The sequence below is a fragment of the Nuphar pumila genome, chromosome 14, assembly GCF_984573655.1.
Source record: "Nuphar pumila chromosome 14, dmNupPumi1.hap1.1, whole genome shotgun sequence".
In the NCBI taxonomy this organism is placed as follows: domain Eukaryota; kingdom Viridiplantae; phylum Streptophyta; class Magnoliopsida; order Nymphaeales; family Nymphaeaceae; genus Nuphar; species Nuphar pumila.
The window spans coordinates 7531021-7558662 of NC_143262.1; the positions used below are offsets into that span (position 1 = coordinate 7531021).

General features: G+C 37.9%; 2 protein-coding genes across 2 annotated transcripts; one reads left to right on the forward strand and one right to left on the reverse strand.

Moving 5' to 3' along the window:
* Window positions 1-5192: 5192 nt before the first annotated feature.
* LOC149816230 (RNA-binding protein P-like) lies at window positions 5193-9385 on the forward strand. Its single transcript, XM_089987438.1, has 2 exons — window positions 5193-6305; window positions 9040-9385. The coding sequence occupies exon 1, from the start codon at window positions 5262-5264 to the stop codon at window positions 6303-6305; it is 1044 nt and encodes a 347-aa protein (XP_089843564.1). The 5' UTR covers window positions 5193-5261; the 3' UTR covers window positions 9040-9385.
* A 7725-nt stretch (window positions 9386-17110) lies between these two features.
* LOC149816231 (uncharacterized) lies at window positions 17111-19403 on the reverse strand. The gene is made up of 4 exons (XM_089986683.1): window positions 19141-19403; window positions 18656-18813; window positions 17811-17867; window positions 17111-17721 (listed from the first exon to the last, which is right to left on the reverse strand). The coding sequence occupies exons 2-4, from the start codon at window positions 18782-18784 to the stop codon at window positions 17278-17280; spliced, it is 630 nt and encodes a 209-aa protein (XP_089842809.1). The 5' UTR covers window positions 18785-18813; window positions 19141-19403; the 3' UTR covers window positions 17111-17277.
* Between the last annotated feature and the right edge of the window lie 8239 nt (window positions 19404-27642).

The window sequence follows — 27642 nt, forward strand, 5'->3', positions numbered from 1 at the left end:
ACCTATTCAAGGTCTGTCATGATTTTCATTTTTTTTTTCAAAACGTTGAGACTTACTCAAGGTTTGTCTTTGTTTTTCAAGTCTCAAAACGTGAGACCTACCCAAGGTCTGTCATTGATTTATTTTCAAACATGTTGAATAACCATGAGTCACAACATGTGCTTCATCTCACTGATTGTGTCATGTCTTATACTCTTTCTCTTTTGCCATGTATTCTTGCCATGGGTTCTTACAAATATGTTGGATATTTATTTTATTAATGCATTACTCCAACCAACGCACGATCTACTTGTTGTGTGTTTAGACCATGGTCTGAACCCATGTGAGTTTAGAACTTGGCCTGAATAGAAACTCAGTGGCTTGCCCCAATTTAGTGCTAAAATTTTTCTTTTTATGTTCTGTTGGTCCATCCAGACCAAGGTTTGAACCCACATAAGTTCAGACCATGGCCTGGACAGAGGTTTGGCAATACTTCTGCATATGGCAGCGAGCGCCACATTCGGTCTGCATTTTATACGCAAATTGCATAGGTGCAAGTTTGCCCTTATAAAAAAAATAGTGTGCAGTGATTTTCATCACAAGTCTGTCACTATAAAAAAAATAAACAGTGTCTGTGTGCAGCTATTTTCATCGCAAGTCTGTCACTATAAAAAAATAAACAGTGTGTGCAACGATTTTCATCGCAAGTCTGTCACTATAAAAAAAAAAATCAGTATATGTGTGCAACGATCTTCATCGCAAGTCTGCACCTATAAAAAAAAACAGTATGTGTAGCGATTTTTCTTGCTTAAAAAAAAGAATATATATATATATATATATATATATATATATATATATATATATATATATATATATATATATATATATATATTAGTGCATGCAATTTCAAATATGCATATATAATTCATATTTATGAAGCTGAAGAAAAGAAAGATATATATATATATATATATATATATATGTATGTGGTTGAAAGAAAAAGATAATATGCAAGTATAAATTGTTTCGAAAATATGCATATATAATATATGCATATATGCACAAAAAAATATTGTTCGAAAAAGTGAGTATTGTGTGCAGTTTGGACGTGTACATGATGTTTCAGAATATATCTATATATATATATATATATACATTTCAAAAATGAATAGCTGAATTTTAAAAATGTATATACTTATAAACTTATGACTATGAGTAAGAGCATGGGTGTAGAATGCATGATACCCGTCATGCAATATGGTGATATATGCTATGTGTGATGTCATAAATGGTTTGATGAAGTAGTGTACACGTGTTGATGTGAAGATACATAAAAATGATTATGCTATCATGTTTTGAGTTATGTTTATACCTTAAATGCATGCTATGTTAAAAATTGAATGATGACCTATGTATGGGATGTATGCACGCTTTGTTACTGCTAGTGTGTGAGCAAGGTGGCTCAAGGAACCTTCTGAGTGCCAATGCACACGCTCATGTGGATATTTTATTGTTGTTCTTGACTTTTTGATTCTTGTAATCTATGTTTATACTTGTGAGCTTGTGTACAGGCTTTGGATCAGTTAAAAACACTTGAAGTGTGCAAATAAGCCCCTTACCTTAATAGCACATGAATAAATGCACACATGTAAAGTTTTGTTCGCCTTTACTAGTGGATTGCTCCTGTAGGCTAAAAACCCCTAATCATTTGAAATGGGTTAAGTACATATAATCATAACATAATGTGACTTTCTCTGAGAGGGTACTTGGGCTTATGAGCCCTAATTTGCCTCGTGATCGAGGTAAATGATCAAATAAAACACTTAATAAAAAGGAAAACTCTTTAACCCATTATCACATAGTCTACTCAGAGAAGGTAGATGGTACAACCTCGAGTGACAAATAAAACACGTAGATTCACCTACTTACACTATGTTAGTATTGTGAGAGCACAATGTCCCTTTGGGTCTCCGATCACTCAAAGTTAGGGAGGTCAGGTTTATCCATAAGTCCTAAGTGATATACCTTATTTGCTGTAGTAGTCTTAGATGTCATCTTTGTTGTTTGGTCACCATTGAGGATTCTCTCAGTCATGAACCATCCATTTGGGAGCCGTCGATTAGGTAGATACTTTGGTTAATTAAAATATTTAGAATAATACATGCCGGAGCGATCTTCGCTAATTGGGTTATACACCGAGTACCTAGGGACACTTTTTAACTAAAGAGAAAACTATATATTTATTGACACAACTTGAACTTATTCTTGAGCATTGATATTCATCATGTGTAAGTCACATTGCGAATGTGTTCTTTGATGATTCATGATTGTCTATGCATTTGTTGAACTGTGATATAAATGTTCTTTGTTAAATTACAACATCGTGAATGAGGTGATTGTTTTAGCTTATAAATCTTTATGCTTGTGATATTTACCTTACCTTGTCAAAAGAGTCTAACCATGTTTTATGGGGATGCAGCTAATGAATGACGGATGGTATGATGGTGTGATGTGGTGGCGGAGCCGGTGAATCATAACTATACACTTTTTGATCTTAGAAATTTTGAGATTTCTGTTAGACTGGAATCTTTTGACTTTATATACTTTGGGACTTATTAAATTATATTTTGATTGTGACATTGCTTAGTTTAATTGTCCCTTATTTATTGTAATATTAATATAAAATTTAAAACCTTTGTATGTATGAGAGTTTGTTTTCTCCATGGGAACCCTATGTGATATGAATCTGGATTCAAGTCCAAAAAAAATGGATATGCTCTTTTTTTATGTTTTTCTTTATGTAACTCGCCTATATTTGTCTAACTTATTTCAAAATAATTGATGTTGTTTAACAATTCCCTTATTTAAGGTGTATTATACTAAAAAGAAAATCATAAATTTTAAGGTTAGAATTTTTGGGGCATTCTACTTAAGCATGTGATTTGAGAAAAACAGCCCAAAACAGTTGTATATGAACTGGGGGTACCGGTGTTTGTTGATTTTGAGTAATTTTTGTACAATGAGGCACAAACTTGATTTCGGTTGGTCCAAGAGGGATCCAATTTGTGTATAGATGCATATTTCTTATTATATATTGATTTTTACATTGTGATGTGGAGTCCTATAAATTTCATTTATAAGTATGACAAGGATGATAATACCAATGAAAAGAAAGATGTATGAATGCATACAATTAGAGTTTTAATGTGATGACCATAAATGTATCTTATTATAAGAACATATTTGTGTGTTGACCTAAGGTATCAAGAGGGTACATGAAGATATGCATAAAAAACTTTAATTAAAAACAAGATAGACTATATGTTGTTACAAAGGGTGACATGAGGTCACTAATATTTGTGGGTTGAGTAAGCTTCTTAGATGTGAACAAACATGTATCAACCCTATGAAAGTTAGACAATTGAGTGAGCTCATGTCTTTTCGATAATATGAATATGTTCTCCACCATAATGGCTTAAGGAACATTAGACTTCGATACTCAAGGTGAATGTGAAATTGCTGTTGTAGTGCAATATGTTCATTGCATGGAGAGGGATAAGGTCCTAGACGCTGGGTCTCAAGGCGAGAGACACATTGGCGAAGAGTCTCAGACTCTGGTGCAAGCATCATGATGACTATCTGGGGCTGCTTCTGTAGTTTTTGGAAACTTTGTACATAGATGTACATAACGATAAATATTTTGTATAAGATACACTTTGTGAAATGAATGACCCTTGTGTTTTCATAAGTGTGTAAATTGTCGTATAAATTTAAATCGTGGTTTGAAATCCTATATTCAAAAAAATAGTTTTAAAATAAGAACAATTTTCTGCCACGTTTTTGAAAAAGAGAAATTAGTGAAAATTTTATGTTAAATATTCGATAATTGTTCACATGTTTACGTTGCATCTTCAACACTTGTATTAAAATTTACTTATTAAACACACACACACACACATATATATATATATATATATATATATATATATGATAGAATTTATAATGTTTATAATAGAATTGATTGAGTTATAATATTTATGATAAAATTATTTTAGGGCTATAGATGAAACAAATATTCTTACACATGTATTAAAGAAAGAACAAATGACGTTTTGAAATAGAAAATGATGGGTGACATAAAATGTCTTTATGGTTTAACATGCAATTTCACTATATTCTTGTTGGTTGAGAAAAAAGTGCAATCGATGCAAAAATGTTGTACAATTTACTTAACATTCTTAACCAGCCTTTATTGATACCTGAAGGTAAGTAAATACATATTATGTATGTATTTTACAATGATTAGGAATTTTCGTTAAGCTAAACCAAATGTGTTTATGTAGAAAAATATTATCTTGCAAATGTTGGATAACCCCACTCTGTTGTATCATTATCACTTGTGAATTTAATACATCAAATGCAAAACCAATAAGCAAACCATAAGAGTTATACAACCATAGATATTTTTGTCATTGTGAACAACAATAGAAGATGCTTTTGGTTTGCTAAAAAGCTTAGTTTTCAATTTTAAAGTGCCAAGTACAATATTGAGTTTTCATCTAAGATAAAATTGTTCACACATGTATATTACATAATTTTATATCAGAAAAGAACCCAAACACAACAAATTTTACATTTGAAAATGATATATCATATTTCAACCCGAATCTAATAAGAAAAATGCAAAACAACTAGTTAATCATGATGGCAACAAGGATTTGAGAAATGCAATAACAACTCAAATGTGAAATGATTAGTCTTATTTGATGTTTTTTATTACTTGTTACATGATTGTGTAAATCAAATATGATATGATTCAAATATATAAAACAAACTTCAGGAACACATAAGCAAATCTGATTCTCTCAGTAAAATAAAAATTTCAAGCTGTATAAACAATCTAAATTAAACACGGAACATAAGGAACACAAATTCTTTGTACTGTCAAAACAAACGGTGAAACTAGTACAGTTGTTACAGAACAGACAGAACATATGTTCTGTCCTATTGTTCCGTCGAATCATGGACAAGCCATCAAACACCTAGACGTAAAACGGCCTTCCACGGGCAGGTATTCAACCGGGAAATGTGGGTCCCACAATGCAAATGAGATCCACCCGCAGCCGCCCGATCTCAAGATCTGCCGCCCCACGTCGCTCCCTCATCACGCGCTGGCTTAAAACCCCCTCTTTCTTCCGGTCCACTTTGGAATTTTCATCTCCCTCTGCCCTCGAAACGAGAAGGGGGAAGAGAGCCGGAAACCCTAACCCTAGAAAGCAGCCATGACGAAGAAGCGGAGGAAGATCGATCCGGTGGACAAGGAGGTGGCGGAACGGGAGTTGGTGTGGAGGCTGCTGGGGTCCTTTACGGAGGCGCAGCTCATGGACGTCATCTGCGAGTCCGCCGCCGCCGACGACGCCCTCCTCTCCGAGATCAATCGCATCGCCGACAGGGACGTCGCCCTCCGCAAGATCTTAGTCTTCGGCCTCAGCTGGGACGTCGACCGTGATGTCCTCTTCGCCACCTTCAGGAAGCACGGAGAAATCGAGGACTGCCTCGTCCTCCCCGACCACTTCACCCGTGGCTCCCGCAAGGGCTACGGGTTCGTCCTCTTCCGCCACCGAGAGGCCGCCATCAATGCCCTCCAGGAGCCTCTGAAGCGGATCAAGAACCACTTCGCCACCTGTCAGCTCGCCTCCATCGGCCCTGCGGCTGACGTTTCCGGCCGCAAGATCTACGTCAGCAATGTCCCCTTTGACGCCTCCATGGAGAATCTCCGTGCCTTCTTCTCCCGGTTCGGCGACCTCGAGTCCGGCCCCGATGGGTTCGACACCATCACGGGCAAGTCGCTCGGGTATGCCTTATTCGTGTACAAGACGGTCGATGGCCTCAGGAAGGCGATGAATGAGCCATACAGGATGTTTATGGGGCACCAATTGCGCCTCCAGAGGTTGCATGACTACTCCACTACCGGCGTGAAGCAGACTGCTGATGCTGCGCCAGCCAGCGCTGCTGCTGCCTCCCGGGCGGTGTTTCCGGGTGATCTGAAGGCTGTGCCGATGGTGCCTCAGGCGAAAGTTGCCGGATCGGTAATGTCAGCGAAAGGGGCGGGCCTGGCAGGATCGGTTTACGGTCAGGGGTTTCCCGGGTATGGAGCCCAGCAACAACAGCAGCAGCAGCAGCAGCCTTGGTTGAGCGGGATGAGTCCATCTGTTCTTGATGCGTACAGCATGCAGGGGATTCATAGCGGACATCTTGGGCAATCGTCGAGTAGGGATCAGGTTGGCGGGAGCAATTTTGGAGGATTGCCCTATACTTCGCATTAGGTTCGCTGCTTTTCTGACCCTTCTCTACATTGTGGTTCTATGAGATTTGGTTTCTGTTGATTGTTTCTGCCAATTCTTGCACTTATTGTTGGCATGATCAGGCTTTTGTTGAGTGTTCTGCTAGTTGTTACACGTTTTCCATCTTCGAAATTTGGGATTTTTTTGTATTTTGCTCCAATTTATTCTTTTTTTGTCCTATTGAAATTGGGATATTTTTTCTTTGCATTCCTTTTGTTTGCTGTCTCTTCTATTGGCCTTTTAAACTTTGGTGCTTTCATTTCACCATTTCGACTGCTTTCTGTTTCTGTAGTCTACTCTCAGCACTTTTGTTTTTCGCATTTAAATTGCTACAATTTGTTGTCTGCTCACACACACAACGAATGATTTACAGAAATAGCAAAAAATGGAGCCATTTGAGTAGTTTCTGTTGGGAAAAGGAAAAGAGGCACAAAATAGGGCCTGAAAATGTTGATTATCTGCTACACTGAAAGAACGTTGAGAAGCTAAGAAAAATGGGTTCTATACATCCTCGAAGGATGTGCCAAGAGGATGTTCAAAAGCTAACGAAAATTAGCTCAATCCATCCCCAAATAATGTGGTGTGCCTAGAATTAAATGTATGACCTTATTTTGTAATCAAACCCATTATAAAATCTCTCTTACCATATCCAACAGCGCCCCTCCCCCTCTCTCCCAACAAAAAAAAGAAAAAAAAAAAAAACTTCTGCCTTATTTTAAGGGCTGTTAATTCTCATTGTGGGAAGCAATTTAGTGTGCATGCATAAATGCATTTACTTTTTTTTTTGGTGGGGGTGGGGAGGGTACTGAAATGAAATAAGCAAACCTACAATAGATGGCCACTAAGGGCTACAAGAAATCACATACACAAAATGGTCACTAATGGACCAAATACTTCCCACAAAGGAGATACACAATAACACTTCACAAGAGAGCCAAAAGTAAAAAATATGATTGTATTAATTCACAACATGCTTAGACAGGTACAGGGAGAGGTTTTATAGTGTGCTTGATTAGAAATTGAGGCCATGTTTTTAATTTTTAATTCTCCACATTCTTTGCGGATGAATTGAGCTCATTTTCCTTAGCTTCTGAACATTCTTTGGTTTTGGTAGATCATCCACATTTTTCAGGCCATATTTGTGTGATAATAGGAATCTATACTTTTTTGGACTTCCTAATTCTACTGGAAAAGCAAAAAACTAGATGTTCGAAATATTTGGCATCAAGCAAGATTACATTCATATGTTTTTGAAAATCTACAACTTGATATACATCCCTAGGAGTTTCGGAAAGACAGGTCAGACTGCAATTCTTGCAGAATCCAAACATCTGCTACGGCCCTCCTTGACAACATGTTTTTTTGTTTGATCACAAGGCTTGTTATGTTTAATTGGATAACTAGAAATGCATTCATTCTAAATGATCTGGCTTTGTTTGTTAATAAATGTGAATTTTGATTTCAGCGTGCATCTTATGTTTGTTCTATTTTAGTTCTGTAGGGTGTTTATTATTTTTCAATGTGATGCTCTTGTAGAATATATTTTTCATACATTTTTGCTGCTTCATCTTTTGTGGACTATGTGTATATGGTAGATTGATTTTCTAAAACTAGCAATGGTCAGGAGTTTTGCATAGTGACAAAAGTTAAACACGGCAAAATCCTGGGAATCAAAAACTCGGGAGATTTTGAATTTTTTCATAAATTTCATGTTTGTTTTTGGCAAAATCTCAGCAATAAAAAGTAAATTAAAAAATATAAAAAATAAATTTATAAGAAAATATAAATAAAACACATTTAAAAATGAAAATCTTGCGATAAATATCGGCTAAAATGGTAAATATCGTGATATTTGTCACGGATTTAAAATCTTGTGAGAAATTGCTGTTTTAAACTTTCAGGCTATTTCTTGTGATACTATGGCGAGATTTTTATAAATCTTGCGATATTTGTTACAGAGGAGTTTTGCATCTGTAGACCACCTTCGTTATCAGTTTCCAAATGGATGTTGTGATGATTGATAACATTCAGAAAAAGGAAAGCGAAGGACCTGGAAAAAGAGATGAATGAAACAGTACAACTACTCCAATCTATAGCTTTATAAATTGTGCCAAGTACACATAATGCATCTCTATCTTGCTAATGTTGTTATTCCATGCTTATTTTTCTCGGATATAGGTTTCATCCCCAAGCTTTTAATTATGACATCTGATGGTACTATAATTTCAAAATGTTTTTTTTCCTGAGTTGATTACTTTCTTTTCCCTTTTTGATCTTTTCTATCTTTTCCTTGTAGAATTTTACATGTCATGTAAAATTTGAAAATTTTGAATGTTTATGATCCCTTCATTTTTTCTCTTTAGTTTACTTGTGGTTTCTTTCTTTTGTTAATTGATCTTGCCACATTATATGGTTCTTAATTTGATATATAAACATGTGAACATTAACGTGTGCATAGGCTACTTATAAATTCTCATTTATTTATGCACATATGTATATGTTCTAGTTTCTATCTTTATTGGATTTAGTGTTTTCGTACTAGTAGATTCTTCGTTTCAATCTTCATATGTACATTTAACTTGCTATTTTGTTTTGTTTCCATTTATTCCTTAGCATTCCTGTGGTTTTAAGGTTTCTCATTGGATGCTTTTCTTCTTCTTTGTCTTCATCATCATCAGCTTTTTTTGCTTTTGTATTTTCATGTTCTCCAACACAGATATGCGGCTGGCTTGAGTGGGATGTTGTTGAGGTTGTTTTGAAGATCTATATCTTGAAGACTGTTTGGTGTGTCTGCAAATCCAGCGCTTATTAATTAAACTTATTTAATCTGGATTCAGTACTTGCAGTTTATCTCAAGCTACCAAGTGAAATTTGCAGGACTAATTTTGCTTGTTTTATCATACTCTATGTACCACATACATTTTATAGACCACACTTTTGAACAGTGGGGTCTCTCTCTCTCTCTCCCTTGTGTGAGAGTGTGTGCATCTGTGAGTTTTTATTTGTTATTTTGATAATTTACATTACATAATGTAGACATAATTGCACCTTTTTCTTTTGCAGTATTTATCTTTTATCTTCAACCCTCCAGCTCCCATTTCTCCCGAGTTGCTCATCATTACAGTTTATTTCTTTCAAATGAATGCCTGGGCAACTCGTCCATTGATGAGAGGAAACTCAATATTTTTTTGTTATTTTTTATTTTTCCCTTTTCTTTGCCAGGTGCTTTCATTTCCAAGTGTAACATAAGGTGCAACCGTTCAAGTGTTTTTTGGATTTGCATTTGCATGACCTGTACTAGTTACTAATCCAACATTTGAGCTATTTCTTTATGATTCTTCCTTACCTATGTCACATGGGTGCGGGTGCGGGGGCGCGGCAAAAATATAAAAAATTATATATATATATATATATATATATAAAGTCCAAAAGTTGGACATAAATGACCCTGGGTGCGTTGACTGCAGCCAGAATCAGGTTGACCACATCGGGTGCTGGTGCGACGCCGGTGCGGCACCTAGTTGAAGAGTCCCTGTGACATAGTTTCTTACCTGGATCTGCAAATAATTTAGTTCCAACATCTACGTCCAATTGTCGTTTCTTTTTCCCATTAGTTTTCATTTATCTTTTTGTGTTTCCTTTGTTGTGGTGCATATACTTTTATTCAATTTTGTTGTTTTAAGCAGAATATAGAAGCTATATTATTATCCCTCATTTTTTTTGACAAATACTCATGGTTAGGATAATTGATTTATTCAAGTTGAATTGTAATTTGAGGTATCAATTTGTTTTGGATTTTTCTTGATGTGTTTAACATGGTGGATCTTTCTATTATTCTTGGTTGTCTTTGATCTAATTTTGATAAATCTATGTAAGTGTAATCGTCTTCTTACTTTTGGTTAAATGTTTTCATAGGTTAACTTTTTTGCCTCAGCTTCCCTTTTTTCTGCCAAAAAATAAGTAAATATGTAGGCCTTCTATCTTAGCTAGTGTTTGTAGGTCTTGGAATAAAAGCATATGAGTGATCAATTGTAGTGTAGCACTAATAAGCTTTCCAGTAGCAGGTTCTGCACCTAAAGTTTGTTCGTTGATTCTCCCATCTGTTTGTTTTCTTGCTTCAACACTATGTCACATAGGTGCGGATATGGGTGTGGATGCAACACTTTAAAAAAACGGGTGCGTGTGTGTGTGTGTGGAGGTATATATATATATAATTTTTAACAGTTTTAAGCTATGTCACATAGGTGCGAATGTGGCACTTTAAAAAAATTTTGAGTGCGGGGAGGGTGTATATATATGTGTGTGTGTGCACTTATGTATGTATATGTATATATATATATATATAATATTAGATAAAACTGGACTTGGTTAGGGTTAACCAAATCTATTTTTAGGACAAAAATAGACCTCGGTCTGGTTGGCATCACCTGACACTAGGGGTGGCAAAATCTGACCCGACCCGCCAACCCGCTTCTTAGCCGGGTTAGGGTTTGGCTTAAATGGGTTCGTGTCGTAAATTGGTCGATCCACCTAACCCGTTTATTAAACGGGTCGGGTTCGTGTTAGGGGTATGCCAATCCGTTTAATAAACGGGTTAGGCGGGGGGGGGGGGGTCAAGGTTACATGAACCCGTCAACCCAATTAGAGAGTATAGACTGTCTAGGACAGCTTAATTAATATGACTTTGTTAACCAACAAATTAAAAAAGGTGTACAACTAACATGCAATATTTAATGATACCGTTGCGTGAAGATAAGTTGATAACTATGAGAGAGAGAATTAATAAGTCAATCACATTTAATTTATAACTTTGAAATCTGCCCACACCACCACCCGTGCCTCCTTCGTTTAGCTTTTAGAATGTATTAATAAAGGAAAATAATTGAAATTAATGCCTCCACCCCCTCTTTCATTTACTTTTTGAAAGCCATTAAAGATGGTAAGCTATACAAATTTGAGGCTCATTTAAACCGTTGGATTGAAAAATAATCCAACGGTATAGATGGAGTAGGTGCTCCGGGACTCGGGAGCACATTATCATTAAATATTGCCTGGTACACCTTTCAAAGTCATATTAATTAAGCTGCCCTAGACAGTCTATACTCTTTAATTAAATGTAATTGGGTTGTGTCGACCCGACCCATTTATTAAATGGGTTAATCGTGTTGTGTCGGGTTACCCGTTTAATAAATGGGTCATGTTCGTGTTTGCCACATCCGACCCGTTTAATAAACGGGTCGTGTTCGGGTTGAGGTATTCTGGCCCGCCAACCCGACCCGCCGACCCGACCCGATTGCCACCCCTACCTGACACAAAGGAAGCTATGTCCAAGTGTCACACCTGAGTGAGTGCAGGTGCGTTGCTTTGTTAGAAGAGTCCGTGTTACATAGGTTTTAGGTTTACACTAATGAAATAAAAACAATTATCATATCATCAATTCATCATTTATAAATTCATGCAATAAGTCAAATTAGCAATCTACAATTGCTATTTCTCATCAGTAAAATAAATAACACCACATCGGTGCGTGCGTGTGTGTGTGTATATATATATATATATATATATATACACACACACACGTGAATGTGTGTGCATTTATGTATATAATATAGATAAAACTGAACTTCGTTAGGGTTAACTGAATCTACTTTTGCACATAAATGGACCTCTGTGTTACATAGCTTCAACATTAATATCCTTTCCATTGATTGTTTTTGAGCCCAATATTTTGTGCAACAGTTGCAACACAAAGCTATGATTGATGTTATGGATAAAGCTGTCACATTGGGTACGGGTGAGGGTACAGAGAGTACGACACGACAATTTAAAAAATGAGGGTAAAGGAACATGTATATATATATAGATATTATATTGTTTGGGTCTGGATCAAGTGTGGATCTATATTAGGATCCATATCAGAAATTAAAAAAAAAGTTTGTAAGGGGATGACTCTAACTTTTGAAAAGAAGAGGGAGGAGGAATAGAATTTTTCTTTCTTTTTATTAAAAGGTAGGTCATACGTAGGTTTGGGCTGAGAGGGCACGAAAGCTCTCTCTCTCTCTCTGGCAGATTGGAAGAAGAAGACTAAAAACAAGAGGAAACGGTTGAAGAACTGAGTCTGGTACACTGTCTCTCTCGTTCTCTCTCTCTGCTTCTACTTTTTTTTCCTTTTTCTCTCATATTACCAGGGAGTTGGGCTGAGAGAGAGAGAGAGAGAGAGAGAGAGAGAGAGAGAGAGAGAGAGCAAAATGGGCCCGCCTCTTTGACCAAGGTCAAAAAACCCTAAAAAAGTGTTTTGGGTTGGGTCAGGGTTGGAGCTGACCTGGATCGGTGCTGGACCCAATCCAGGGCGTACCCACACTGAGTCCGGTACCCATACCCGTGTCCTGCTGTGTCGACACGGGTACAGGGGGTCCAACGATGTGTCTATGTGACAATAGTGATAAAGATTGAGTTTACTATATCATGAGGTTATCTGGGACTGATTTGTCTTTTCTGATGGGAGTCTTTTTCAATGTTCTTGGATGTGTAATATCAAGGCTTGTTTAAATGGTTTTGCTGTGAACTGTGAGCATGTTTAGAAGCAAAGGTGTTTTCATATGGATATGATCTTAATTTTAGATTGCAGTGAGACCTCTATCCTAAAGAATAGCTTTCATCTGACTGTGACTTGAATACCGTATCTTGCTTGAACAATGTCTTTATCTTGATTAAAAAATGCATCTTTCTGTGGTAGCTTATGGGGTTGTTAATGTAGTAATCTCCAGATGGCTGGATTTTTTATTTTAAGTTGGAGTCGTCGTGCACATGTAGATGAAGTAATTTATAAGGGCACAATTTTCTTCTTCTATACTCGAAGGATAGCCTTATGCAGATGCAAATGAGGAATGACTTCCATTGTGCAAGAAGTGAATAAAAACCCTTGTATGCCAAAAAACATAGGAATGGCCAGCTTGACTCAGGTTTTCTCAAGTAATTTATGTTTAATAGTGGAAGCTAGTCTACTTGATCTGCTTGCATAAGTGACATATCTTCTCATCTTGAAGACATGGAAACAGGTTGGATTGCATCAAGAATTTGGATGTTTCCATTTTTACATAGATGAAGAAATATAAGACATTTACTAATATGATAGGTAGGTCTGTATTTAGTGAAAGGAATGCAGTCAACCAAGATTCCTTCTGCTTTAGGACCTACTATTTGCATTTGGTGTTTTGGTTTTCTGTGAAGCTTCAGTCAAAGCCCTGGTGGTTCTATTGTGAAAGTGTTTTTAAGCTCAACTTTTGAATGAATGCTATAATTGAAGAAAGATTTATTTTTATGATGGATTTATTTTGGAGAGCAACAGGGACTCTTCAATCTTGAGAATGGATAGACCTCTGGAGAATCATGTATTGAAATGTTTGAGTACACTGGATCCTTTGGTTCAATTTTTATTGTTACTCATGTTTTGGATAAGGGAGATTACTTCTTGGTCTGAAATTTTTATTAAGAGATCGGGGGTTCATGATTCACAACTGCAGGGACCTGGTTCTTCCATGATATCATATGGTGATATATATGTGCAGGGTAGATTTATATTGAAAGATTCTGCCTTGCTATGTGGTGTCATCTGGTAGAATGAGGGATTCTTGTGATGTTCGTGCTGTTACTTTGTGATGATATGTATTTGAAAATGCGAACACTCAGCTTTCATGGTACAGGTGCTCTGCAAGGGACCTTGCCATGTTTATATGGTGAGAATTACCTGTTGATATCCAAAGGTGGAGAAGTAGGGTGTCTGGTTGAATGATCGCTGTTGTACACTAGTAAAAAATGATGTATACATAATATTTTTTGTATTGCATGATCAGCGTGACTTCTGATTTAGTCAGAATTTCCTTGGCAGCATCTTTGGTTGATGCCGCCATACAAAGCCCATTTCATGGGATTGAGATTTTTGCCTTTCAAACTACATGAAATATGGGGAAAAAATTCTAGAGGAAGCGAGGAACCCAACATATTTGAACGTTGCTGTAAGATCCCTTGTCTTCATGATTTTGAATAATTAAATTTATTTTTGATGTCAAAATTTTATAATGTCTATTTTCTCTGTAAAGTCTATGCTTGTGATGTGTATCCTTTCAGGTTAGGAAGCTAATGGCACATAAATATCATAAGATATGAAAGCTGCTGATAATGAATGGATCAGCTGTTATTGAGAATAGGTAAAATTGAAAAAAGAAGACTAAGATATATAAGCTGAAGTATGCATGAGTACATGAGCATGGTACTTGTACAGTTTGAGTGAGCGTACAGTATCAGCTATGTTAGACAAATTTGCCCTGGTCTATTGCTTGTTGCAACTTCTGGCTTCTGCTTTTCTAATATCAATTATCAGTTCATCTGTGAAAGATGGGCTTATGAACAGCTATCTTGGGAGTGTCTGTTTCCACGTTTAAAACATATTCTGCCGAAGTGTTTGGAATAATGCCAGTATTACAGTGACTGGTGAGGCAAAAAAAGTCTGCATCTCCTTTTTTGGGAAGAAAATCTAGGGTTTTTTTAGATGTCTTTGTGGGTGTCAAATCTTTCTTTAATTTTTTGTGGTGCAGGGACAAAGAGACCTGCTTTAGGTGGGTCATGGGTCCATACCTTTTGGTTGATTAGCATTAATGGGCATTCTCCCTGCTTCCAGAAATGTTATAATTCTTTTGTGTGTTCATGACTGAAGTCATGCATGCATACCGTGAGAATTTCCCTATGTAGTAAAAAATTCATCTTTTGACCATTAAAGTTTGGTATTTTCCTTATGAGATCGATGATTCATGGCTGTATTGCTTTGTATTGAATGTTTGATGCGTGAGATTTCTTACCTGCTATGATTACTTGAAAGGGACAATTACGTCAAGCAAAGCCCAGCCATGATAACAAATTTTAGCTAGTCATTGCTTCGTCCTCGTGCAAGTGCTTGACTAGGGCCTCCAATTTGTATTTTATACTTCAAACTAATTGGCAAGATTCTCCACCAATTTATGTTGTATATTTTAAACTATCATACATTTGTATTTCCTGGAAATGATAAACGCTAAATGGTATATTTGATTAAGATTGGAGCCCGAATTCGGTCATTTGCATTAGTTTTTCGGTTTAGGTATACTCAAACCAGTTCAGGAAAACTAGAGTTCATTGATCTGATACTGTTGATTACACTCATGTTTCTGCTAAACATCTGAAATTGGTAATTTTTGCTTAAAATACAATTACCATTGATAAAAGTGCTGGTTGATTCTTGTCACTCATGTTTTTTGGGGGATGGTTCCTACTTATAAGCTGTCGGTTAGTTTATAATTCTTGGCTTTCACTGGATTCGATGTGGCCCTCAACCAATGTAGACCATGTCAAACAGCCCATAATGGGCTCAGGTACAATATGACTTTGTAGCTTTTTTGTTTTGCTTGACTTCTCCCGACTTGTCTCCCTTTGTACTTGTTACCAGTATTACATGCTCGATTATATCGACAATGAAAAAAAAGATGATCAATTGTTTTTTGGGATGTGATCGTCATTGAGTTAATTTTATGAAAATTAATGGAGATAAAAGTGAAAAAAAGGTTTTAGAAGGAGAATAAGATGGCGCTGTTTAGTGCAATGTAAATACAAACCATTCTAAGCACGCAGTAAAGTGTAAGTTTAAAAGTGAATCTCTTCTGTGCTTAGGTCCAACATAGTAAACCAAGATTACTAGAGTTGCACTAATGTAGGATTTAGTATTTGGTTCTTGAACAATGGATGTTCTATTTCACATTTTTGAAATGGCATTGACAAGTTGCCTTGATATTGATAGCGTTGTTGATGTTACGGAGAGCCCTTTTGATGAAATTCTACTTTTAGGAAGAGAACAATGTATTTGCTGCCGGCAACCCGTCTCATGAGAAGATTTCGTGTCTTCAAATGTGTTTCAAAGATTTGCATTTGCTGAGAGGATTAAAGCCACTGATTTTCCATCCAAAACGTTTAGGGCATGTTTGGAAGCAACAAAAGATTTCAGAAGAAAATTTTGCCTATGAAAAGTTTGATATGATAACTTTTTTAAATCAAAAAATTTCTCCTGTTTGTTTAGCATGCGAAAAACAGAGTCAAAAAATCTGCGAGAGAAAGAGATCTGAAAATGATGATGGGTGCGAAGAAGATGAAGATTGGGGATGCTCTTGTTATGACAGCCAATGGAAATGAGCTGTGTTTGTGGGTGCATGGTTACCTTAATGCAAAAAGAATTTTTTCTAGGAAAAATTCCTCCACCCCTTTGGGTGAAGGAAAAAATCTTACTTTTTAGAAAAAGGTTTTAAAAAAAATTCTCTCAATTGGAGCATTTTTCTTTCATACTTCCACTTTTCTTACAAATAAAGTTGTAATTTTTTATTTTCTGCTTTCACTTTTCTTACTGTTGTCGCACTAAGTGTTGGACATTTTCTCAATAATATGAAATTTCTCAGTGCTGATAGAGCCATAAGCTGAGGGGAGAAATTGCCATAGAAAGTGAGTATAATTTTGCGAAGAAATATCCCATAATGGGTTGCGTGAAGATAACTCGGCTACCATTCCAAACACTTGCATTGTGGTTGACATGCTCCTGGCTGTTATATTTGTACGTGGTCAAGCAGGGGGGTTGTGAAGGTGTTGAGTTAGAAGACCCCGCTGGTGACCAGTGCGCTCGTAGCTTTGACTTTTGAGACGTGGGCCACGTAAGGCAGGGTGGCCGTGGGGTCCCACCTGGGGTTCTCCATCGGTGTTAGAAGATTTCTATACGCAAATTTATTATTCAAAATTAAAATGTGCAGACTGAAAGTCTTCGTCGAGGAAGAGACAGTTTTTGCATGTTTCATAGCTAAAGAGAAGGTTCTCCTAATACGTAAAGAAAACAAAAAACAGAATATGCTTCAACTTTGCTGTAGGGAATCGAAAAGAAAATGCCTCACTTCTTCCTTTTCTTTGGAGGCTGGATGGCTTCCTCATCATCTTCTTCCTCTTCATCCTCCTGGTCTTCCTCAACCACTTCCTCATCCTCGCTGCCATCTTCCCCATCATCATCTTCCTCTTCATCCTCATTGTCTTCCTGGTCATCACCCTCTTCTTCATCTTCACCATTTTCTTCCCCTTCATCATTTTCTTTCCCTTGACCATTGCCATCACCACCAGTTCCATCTGGTACATTGTTAGAGTTTTTGTTGCTACCATTGTTCTCATAGGCCCCTCCATCTTCTGATGACAATTCTTCTTCGCCTTCGCCTAAGCTGCCATCGTCACTGTCATCATGGTCATCACCATCATCACCATCGTCTGCATCAGTTGGCTTTGCTTCGATTCTACTTTGGTAGCCTCCATCAGTGGTGAACTTATTTATGATGATCGGCTTATCCTGAAAATTTAGATTCTTAGATGTCATATGGGAGAAAGAGGGGCAGCGATCAAAATTTGGAATAGGTTGGTTAGAGGACGGGCTGGTACCATTCTCGTTAATGTTATCAGGGTATCAATTAGCAGCAGCTCCAAGTTGCAGCCAGCCTGAACGTGTTTTTTGTTAAAAGCAGGAAGCATCCGGCAAGGGTAAGTCATCAACATCAACATCAACATCAAAACCATGTACATAAAATGACAATAGTAAATATGATGAACGAAGCTGCTATTCCAAATAAACACCAAAAAACGTCATATGACACAATAATAGTAATATGATATTGATAACTACAGAAAACAGCAAGTGGTATGCATGAGAGAGAGAGAGAGGACTTGCTGCATTCGAAGGGTAATTCGGTCAACTAAAAGAAAAAGTTCTAACTACGCAACGCTCAAATATCGCAGAAAACCTCACCGACACGTGTACGTGAACCCGAGAAAGGAAGGGGGGGGGGGGGGTTGGTAGCAAACCCTAACAAGACCGTTAGAGGAGGGATAAAGAATTGCAAAATAAAAGAGAAAAAGAGGAACTTTCTCCCTTCCTTTTCTCCATCACCTCCACAAAACGGAAGAAGAAACAAAACACGTTGGGATAAAGCCTCGTTAACGATCGGAAGACCAAAAAAAGAGATTAAAGGGGACAGGTATTTGTTTGTCTGAATCTTTTTGCAGACAGTAATGGAAAACGACTAAACCGCTACTGGAGATAAATTAATTAAAAATTAGCATAAGGAACAAGCTGAGAGAAGAAGATTTTCTCAGTTTGTAGACGAGCGAGGGAGGGATGATTAAATCAAGTTAAAAACAAAAAAAAATCGTTATGCTAACTGACAAGAAGATGTGAAAGGGAGAAAAATAATAACACAAAGCGAAGAGAGGGAGGGAAAAGAGGTTACTTGGAGCAGAGTCTCGTTGAGCAGGTTGACGATGGATAGGGTTTCCAGTGCCTTGCCGAAGCAGAGCTCAACTAGCAGCCCGGCCGCACGCAGATGGTTAGCCCGAGCTTCCACCGGAACCACCGCCATATCTCCGGCGGAGATCTGAGACGGATGGTCTTGTGAGCAGGAGAGATCAAAGCAGAGCCGTTAGAGTGAGAGAAAGAGAGAAAAATCGCGGCTTTCCCTCGGGTCTCTACTGCAAAACTCGAGCGAGAGAGCCAGCGGCTGGGAAACCAGAGAAATCCGACGAGAGACCCGCCGATCTTGCTCGCCGTCAGAACAAACTCCGGCCATTCTGAGGGAAAGAGAGAACAATCTCTCGCAAAAGTGGACGGAAACCCGGAATTTTGTGCAAAAACGGGATAAACCGAGAAACTTCTCGATTTCTCCGAGCCCGTAGCAAAAAATGCAAGGAATCGCCGGAAAGAGGAGAGGAAAGGTACCTGAAAGTCGAAATCCGGCCGGAAACCTAGCAGATCTGCCTCCTCTCCGGTATTAACTCAGCGTCAGACACTAGGGAACTCCTGAGCAACCTTAGCCGTCGATCTCGAGGGTCCTTCACTGTGATAGGAAGGGATTTTTTTTTTCTCCGACGCCTCCCTTTCTTTTTTGGTTTTTTCACTCCAGGACCAGGGAGAGGGGAAAGCGGGATTAGAGGAATACGGGCAGTTCGGGTAGGCCGGACAGCGTCCCCGGGTTGCTCTCTCACGACGATGCTGCCTGCCCGAACAAATGGTGCGGGCGGAAAATTGGCGAGATTTTTGCCCGTTACGGATTTGTTAACGATCACTTAACTACTTTTCATGAAAGTAACAAGTCCAAATTCTCCTATTTTTTTTCCTTGATTTTTTTGTTAATTTTCTTTTTTGGGTGATGGGAGATGACCATGGTTAGGTGACACCATCTTAACCATGGTTGAAGGATGTGGTTATAAAATTTGAAATGACGAAGCTGCCCACGAAACCACTCAAACGAATTTAAAAAATAATAATTATGGACATGATATCACAATCTTTTTATGCTTTTAAATTTGAGAACTGAACATATTAGGTTTATTTCTCGCCCTGCACCATTTTCCCCTCTAGCTAGTTTTTAAGTGTTTTATGATAGATTTCAACTGTTAGATGTGTTTAACATGGTCAATTTAATTAGTGAGAATCGATTTTTGAATTATGTTTTTGACAAAAAAACATGATTTTATGAGTCGAAAAAAAACTGGTACTTTTATAGCCATTGATTTTGGATCACCGAAAATACATGTATACATGTCAGATTTCAGCCATCCAAAAGATGGTTTCTATTAAACAAAACCTTTAGAACACATCTATGGTGTTATACGTGAGAAAAAAAAAATACTTAAAACTGTAATTTTTGAAAAAGGTGGCCTAAAGAATGCATTGCTCTATATAAATGTTTTAAAAAAGAGATCTGAACGTATGAAGCTCTCTTTTCACATTCATCTTGATTAGGCTCCATAGTTTGAAGTCTTTTATGATAGATTTGAACTGTTAGATGTGCTTAGCGTGTTGGATTTAGTGAGAATCGACTCTTGGATCATGTTTTTTTATATAAAAAACTGTATCTATATGAGCCTAAAAAATTGATGCCTTCGTAGCCATTGATTATGGAGTATCGGAAAAACCTGTATACAGGTCTGATTTCGGTGATCCAAAAGCTGATTCCGTTTGAAAGATCTGAGAAAAAATATCAAAAACTATGACTTTTGAAGGGCCTAATGGATCTGAACGAGAAAATGGGCCAGAACCAACACATTACTCATTAAAAAATTATCTTATTTGGCAAAGTAAAAGAATGCATTTAACTTTTGAAAAATAAATAATAAACACTGAAGTTTTGTTTACAAAAAATAGAAATAAACTTTTGAGTCTACACACCTAAGGTTACACTATCTTAGGGTACAACAAACAACAACAACAACTACGCCTTCATCCCAAAACAATTGGGGTCGGCGATATGAACCAACAAAGAAAATCATTCTGGGCCTTCCACATGAATCCTTCTCCTCCATACATTTCTATCCAATGCCATGTCCTCGGTGAGGTTCAAAGCATTCATATCCTTTCCTATCACCTCCATCCATGTCTTCCTAGGCCTACCTCGACCTCTTTTAACTTTCCCATTTCTCCATCCTTTTAACTGGAGCATCATTAGGCCTTCAACCATTACACTATCTTAGGGTCAATCTGAAAATTACCTTTTGGATCTTCAAAGTATACGGGATCCAATGATCGGTCTCAAGTACTTTACAGAATACTCGGACCATATAAAACACAAAAAAATACTGTGCATATAACAAATTTCTGTGTTTTGTGTTTTACACAAGAAAATCGGTTCTTGTTTTGCACTGAAAACTGCTGCAGGCTGTACTGATTTTCTGTCTCTTATGTGGTGCGGGCCTGATAACCTAACCACGATTCAAGGGTTACTTGGTCTGATATGCCAACTTGGGTTATTAGTCGGGTTTTAATTAGATATCTTTATCTCTTATTAGTATTTTTATTGTGGTTTGCATATGAAAAGTTTTGATATGATAATTTTTTTAAAATAAATTTTTTTCATTTGTTTGGGTAGTATGAGAAAAGTAAAATGAAAAATCTTAAAAAAATGAGAGAGAAGGAAAATAGTGGTGGAGTTTCTCGGGTGCAGTTTTTCGGGAGGTGGCAGAGGCTGAGCTGGGGCCCAGTCCTGCCTCGGGAAACAGTTAATTTTTTTTTTAAAAGCCCAGTCCTAGCCCAGCTTTGACTGCAGCAAATAGTTTGATTTGTCCATATGAAATAGATTTTTATTAATAATAGTAGTCATTTTTTATTTTATCTAAAAAAAAAATTTCGGGGACGCTGCCCCCAAACCCTCTCCCCCGACTATCACATCAATTTTTTTTTTGGCTACACCCCTGTTTGCCCCCTACAACCTCACCATTTTCTCTTGGTAGGAATAATTCCACCACAACATCTAATCTGCAGATATAGTTTCTATCAAAAAGTATATTTTTAGGAAAACTCTCAGAGAAAAAGTCCCTCTGGTTTTAAAGGGTTTAAAAAAACAGTATAAATTTTTGCTCTTTCTTACTAGGGATGGCAGCGGGGCGGGACGGGGGACAAGGTCTCCACCCCCGCCCCGCCTCAAGATTTTATCCTCCACCCCCGCATTCATCCCCGTTTCATGTCCTTCATCCCCGGTTCAAGCAGGGATGAGGCGGAGCAGGGCGGGAAAAAGTGCACGTCCATCCCCGGTTCAAGCAGGGATGAGGCGGGGCAGGGCGGGAAAAAGTGCACGTCCATCCCCGGATGGGGATGGATTTTAACCTTCGTCCCCCGCGTCCATCCCCGTTTCATACCCTTCATCCCTTGTCCAAACGGGGCGAGGCGGAGCTAGGCCCCACTTTCCCCCGATCCACTGCCATCCCTATTTCTTACTTTCAAACGTGCCCTCAAAGTGTGCCCTACATGAGTGCGGTCTTGCATTTAATACAAGCGGTCCAGGCGGGACCCACTGCTTCCCACCGCTTCATACTTCATAAGGGTGCGTGGAACCTGCGGGTGTGACTCACAGGTCTGGGTCTTGGATAAACGCCACCTGGGGCAGTGAGTCATGCATCCTTTTTATTATGCCGAAAATGTATGACTTTTAAGACCATCAACATAAATACCCTTGCCACACAAAATTGGTTAAATTATAGAAGATGAGATAAAAATTCTGAGATAGAAGAAAAAAAAGGCTAATAAATTTTTAATTGTATTTTTACATTAGAACTTTATTCCAATTTGAAGACCACCTTATTTTTGTGTGCATGATTACATTGACATTTTCTTGACATTTTGCTGAAAATAGAAATTCCTGATTTATCAATTACATTGAGACACTCTCCTTGGAAAGGAAATCTCGAGACCCTGATTCCATTCATCCATGCGAACTGTGTTTTCAGCCATTCATTTTCAAACTTTAAATGCCGTTCATCAAGAGCATCCATGGTTCTCCAAAAAACAAAAAAATGTGCGCTGCAGCTCCAACCATGCTATCTTGGATGTCGTTCACCAGAAGGATGAACGGTTTCAGGGTGACCTATACCGTATTACCATCAAACGTCGCTCTAACCTGATGCACACTCGTTTGTGATGAGACTTAGTTTTTTTTTTTTTGGATTTATAACCTGAAGAAACCGCATCCGGCACAAAGACCTGGTCGCGCTGGTTCAGCCTGCCATACCTACGGTTATATATCCGACTAGGATAAACTGATCGGTAATAAGTTTGGTAATGGGTTTCCTCATATTCATTTGAACCCAAATCCGACTCGTTCACATTCCAAGCTGTTTTTTTTTTTTTTGAAAGGCAAGCTAGGGTTAGGCAGACCCCTACCAGTTATACAACTGTACCATTGGGTTTTGAACCTGCAACGTCCCAACACAAGGTGACGTGCACTAGCTGCTCCTACCCGACAAGCGGAACCCCCGTTCACATTCCAAGCTGTTGTGGCCCTGTAGTTGAACGGATACGGGTCTGACGAGATCTTGATGGGAAATATCTGGGGGCAACACGGTCTTTCTAAAATTTGGATCTTTCAAATATTAATCTGAATGAACTGGAGTCGAATCTTGATCCGCATTGTGATTTGGTTACGTGATCTGATTAAAAGGTGAAAAACATGTGTTTTATGCATAAAAAGCACCAAGGATTGGATCTGAACACATATTTGGGAGAAAATATTGATCCAATTCCTCTGAAATTGGGGATAAATTCCCATCTCATAAGTTTGAAACCAACCTTTATTCAGTTCCGATTCTATTCTGGGACCCATATCTTAAACTAGTGTTGCATTCGAGCTAAAAGTCCATCCAAGCTAACCCGTATCAGCTGTCACCAAGACATGGGTATGATCCGACACATGATTCGAGTCTGACATGCCAGTTTGGACATTTTTTAAAGAGTAGGACACGAGGACACAACTTTTTTTTTAAATTTTTTATACAATAAAAATCATTTTGGATATTTTAATATATTAAAATTTACTCTTTAAAGGTATTAATAAAAGCAGTATAAAAAGTATCAATATTGTGACAAAGTCTAAATGGTATCCCCTGCACCCGGACTCGTGTCAGGCTAGTCTAAATGGAGTGCCAATGTGACATAGTTTCTTAGTGAAACTGAATCAGGTCAAGGGCACGTTTAATGGTATTACAGTCAGGGGTGCCTGGATGCCGTTCATCTCAATATGAACAGCATCAACATATCAGGGGTCGAACTCGAACGAGCCCCACCTTTTTATTATGGTTGCAAACGGGTCATATATGGGTTGGGTAAGGCTTGCCCCAACACTGGATCCACTTTTGCAGAGTGGTTCCAGTTCTGAATTCTGACTATCTACTTCCAACCTAGATTTGAATAAACCTGACCATGTTTGTTTCGGTCTGACCTACATCCAAATATGTACAGTACCAATCCGATAGTATGAGTTGCATCCAATCCAGAACCTGAGTTGGAACTTGGACCCATTTGGAACCCTACTATTTTTCGATGCTCTTAGGTAGATTGCATTAAAAAGGTTTAATGTGGACGGCTTGGATTGAGACACATCTACACGATGAACAACATCCAAGGGCTCTCCGACTCTCACTTTCTCAGTGGTAGTATCCAAGGAATAGGATTCTCACCTTCATGATGAGATGGGGGCATATGATCGCTTTGTCTTCCCTTGGATGCTGCACACGTGTTCCCTAGCACGTGCCCTATCACGTGACAGGAGAGGGGACTTTTGTCATCTTGCACATTATCATCCGACGGACTGCGTCTATTTTGGTTTATTATTTGTCAATCGAAGGGCAGTTGAATTTGCGTATGAGACGGTTCTGAGCTTTGACTCTGATTCAGTGGATTGACTGGAGGGTGGTTAATTTGGACACGTGTCAAATGCGGAGTGGAAGAACTGTAGGCATCGTTGTGACGCGAACGCCGATTTGTTCGCCCTTTTGCACAGCAGGATTTTATTCATCTTCAAATCCTGTTTTTTGTGTTAGGGAAAATTTCATTTTGGGCATAACCTTTTTCCCTTTATCCCAAAAATAAGCTTCACTTTTCTGAAAATTTGAAGATTGGTCATAGATATTTCGAGGTATTTTAATCAGTACAGTTTTGGGGGTATTTTGAAATTATCATATTTTAAAAGTTGATATCGACTCTTTCTTTAAAAAAAAAAATTTGATATCGACTGTGACAAAATCAAGGTCATCCGCACTCTTCATTAGGGATAGCAGTGGACCCGGGAAAACGGAGCCCCGCCCCGCCTCATCTCATTTGGACTGAGGATGGAAGACATGAAACGGGGATGGAGGCGGGGATGAAGGTTAAAATCAAAACCTGTGCGGGATGGAGGCAGGGATGGACTTACGCTTTCTCCTGCCCTGCCCCGTCCCCATCCCGATCTTCCTCTTTTTCTGCCCCCACCCTATCTTCAATCCTTCTAAGGAATGGCAATGGACCGAGGGGAAATGGAGCTACACCCCACCTCGCCCCGTTTAGACCGGGGATGGAGACAAGAATGAAGGTTAAAATCCAAACCCGTGCGGGGATGAAGTCAAGGATGTAGGTCCGGATTTTGAGAAGGGGGCCGGGATAGAGACCTTGTCCCCCGGCCGGGTCCACAAAGATCACTACTCTTCATGCATGATATTGACAAAAAAAAAGCGCATTAAACTATTGAGAGACTATCAAGATGGTCAACAAAATACATGGTCTCTTTATTCATAATTTCACATTGATTACCATGTGGCTGCAGTAAGCAATGTACTAGTTTAAGGTTTTCCGAAGTCCTTTTTTTTTAATGTATTTAAAAGGTTCTACTTAACGAGATAAACACGATGATTTTAGTATTAGTATGGGAAACGTAGCTAACTTTGTTATATTGAAGATCAATCACTCCAACTTTCTCTTATGGAAGACCAGCTCCTAGGCTTGATTGAGAGGTGCAACGACACAAGCATTTTGTGCAAATGTGATTACACCTGATCCAGCCTCTACCTAATCAGTTAAGTGTGAACCCTTTGCACACGCTAACAATACAGAGTTTGCATACAGGTAAAAGTTTATGAAATGTTGAGAACCTATTTCTTCACCATGGACGGTTCTGCAGGCCAAATGGCAATCGATTCAAGTGTGATTGGTGGAGCCAGAAATTCTTCACAAGCTTCAACTTTTGATTTGAAGAAACAAGGAAAAAAACCCATCCTCAGATAATATGTAATAGGGGTAGATGAGAATCCCAGGTGCAGCAGGATGATGTTGACATAGTGTTACGTAGCCAACTCTTGGCATTGAAATGCCATTACATGAGAGAGAGAGAGAGAGAGAGAGAGAGAGAGAGAGAGAGAGAGAGAGAGAGAGAGAGAGAGTTATTTTGTTTGGATGAGAATTACGAAACCGGTTTACCATATAGTATTGCAAGTTTTTTTGTCTTAATGCAATTCCACAATTCTATAAGTTTACCTCACTCTTTGCCATCCTTTTTTCACTTTCATGGTTGATTTTGCCATCGTGATTTGAGGCGACCAAGGATAAGGTGTTGGAGGCTATCAAAGGTCACGTGTTAGGGAAAGCAGAACTCATGGCTATCTTCTATTCAGCAAGGGGTCCCAAACTACCCAATGAAAAAAAATTGATTTTTTTTTTTCAAAATTTCGACTGAACAAATGTGTTCAACATGATTGATTTACTAGTTATCAACTTGATCATGAATTTTGGATAGAAAAAATGGTATTTAGAGCCTAAAAAATTTATGAAAATTGTACACCGTTGATTTTTGAAACTTATAAAAACCTGTACATGCATCAGAATCAAATGCTTCAAAAACTGATTTCTATAAAAACAAGCATATAGATCACATCAGTATGATGATAATTTTGAAAAAAAATACCAAAAATCCAATAAAACATCCATGGTTTGAGAGGGTTTTCCATTGGGTAGGTTTTCATTCCTTATATATATAGAGTCCAGGTCAGCTACCTGGCCAGCTGTCCTATATTCACAAGATGAAAATTCCAGAGATTAAGATTATCAGCTCAACCTATTAGAAACTTTGGGACTCAAGCTAAAGAGTTTAGATATGCAGACAGTCCAATCTAAGAAGGCTGCTAGAGTCATTATACATATGAAAACTAAAATATGTAAACCAGCAAAATATGTAAACTAGTATGAACCAAGATTTTCATAAGATTTTTTGGAAATCTAACACTGCTAATGCATTCAGCGTGGTCCATTTGCTTGGAATTGACTATTGGATCAATGACACACATAAGTTAAAACCAGTATACAAGTCAGATTCTGGTGATCCAAAAGCTGGTTCTCATAAAAAAAAAACCTATAAATCACAACTATTGTGTTAGATGTGAGAAAAAGAAAAAAAAAACAACCTTTTTTAGAGGCAAAACTAGGTAGGACAAGAAGGTGGGTAGGAGTGCATTATATATATATATTATCTCATATCATCAAACACGTGTTTGATGATATGTCGAATGAAGCATCGCCGTTGATCGCACCCAATCAAATGGCGATGATTCATCATTTTTTTTGTGTGCTCAAGAGATTTAGCGGTGGTTCAAAACTGCCACTAATTATCATTAAAAAAAATGTGCGAAATTATGCTGCTAATTGACTGAGTTTGAAGGAAAACCCATTCAAACATATGGATTTTCCTATACATATATAGTAGAGCATAGGTGCTTGCGATATGTGCTTGATGGTTTTTCACGTTTTTTCCTTTTTATTTTTAAATTTTGACCGATCTACATACTTGATTTTATAGGGATTAACTCTTGAAGTGTTCGATTTTGATACATGGGCAGGTTTTTATAAGGTTAAAAAAATCAACGGTCTAAAATCTTTGTAATTTTTTGAGGCTCCAATTATCTTTTTTTAATAAAAAAACACATGATT

Bases quoted from the DNA above. Each gene is read 5' to 3' on its own strand.
- LOC149816230 (XM_089987438.1), top strand. From the start codon at position 5,262: ATGACGAAGAAGCGGAGGAAGATCGATCCGGTGGACAAGGAGGTGGCG.
- LOC149816231 (XM_089986683.1), bottom strand. From the start codon at position 18,784: ATGGCGGTGGTTCCGGTGGAAGCTCGGGCTAACCATCTGCGTGCGGCC. The intron at 17,868-18,655 runs GTAACCTCTTTT...AAACACGTTCAG, and splicing joins TCAACGAGACTCTGCTCCAA to GCTGGCTGCAACTTGGAGCT. The intron at 17,722-17,810 runs GTACCAGCCCGT...CTAAATTTTCAG, and splicing joins TGATAACATTAACGAGAATG to GATAAGCCGATCATCATAAA.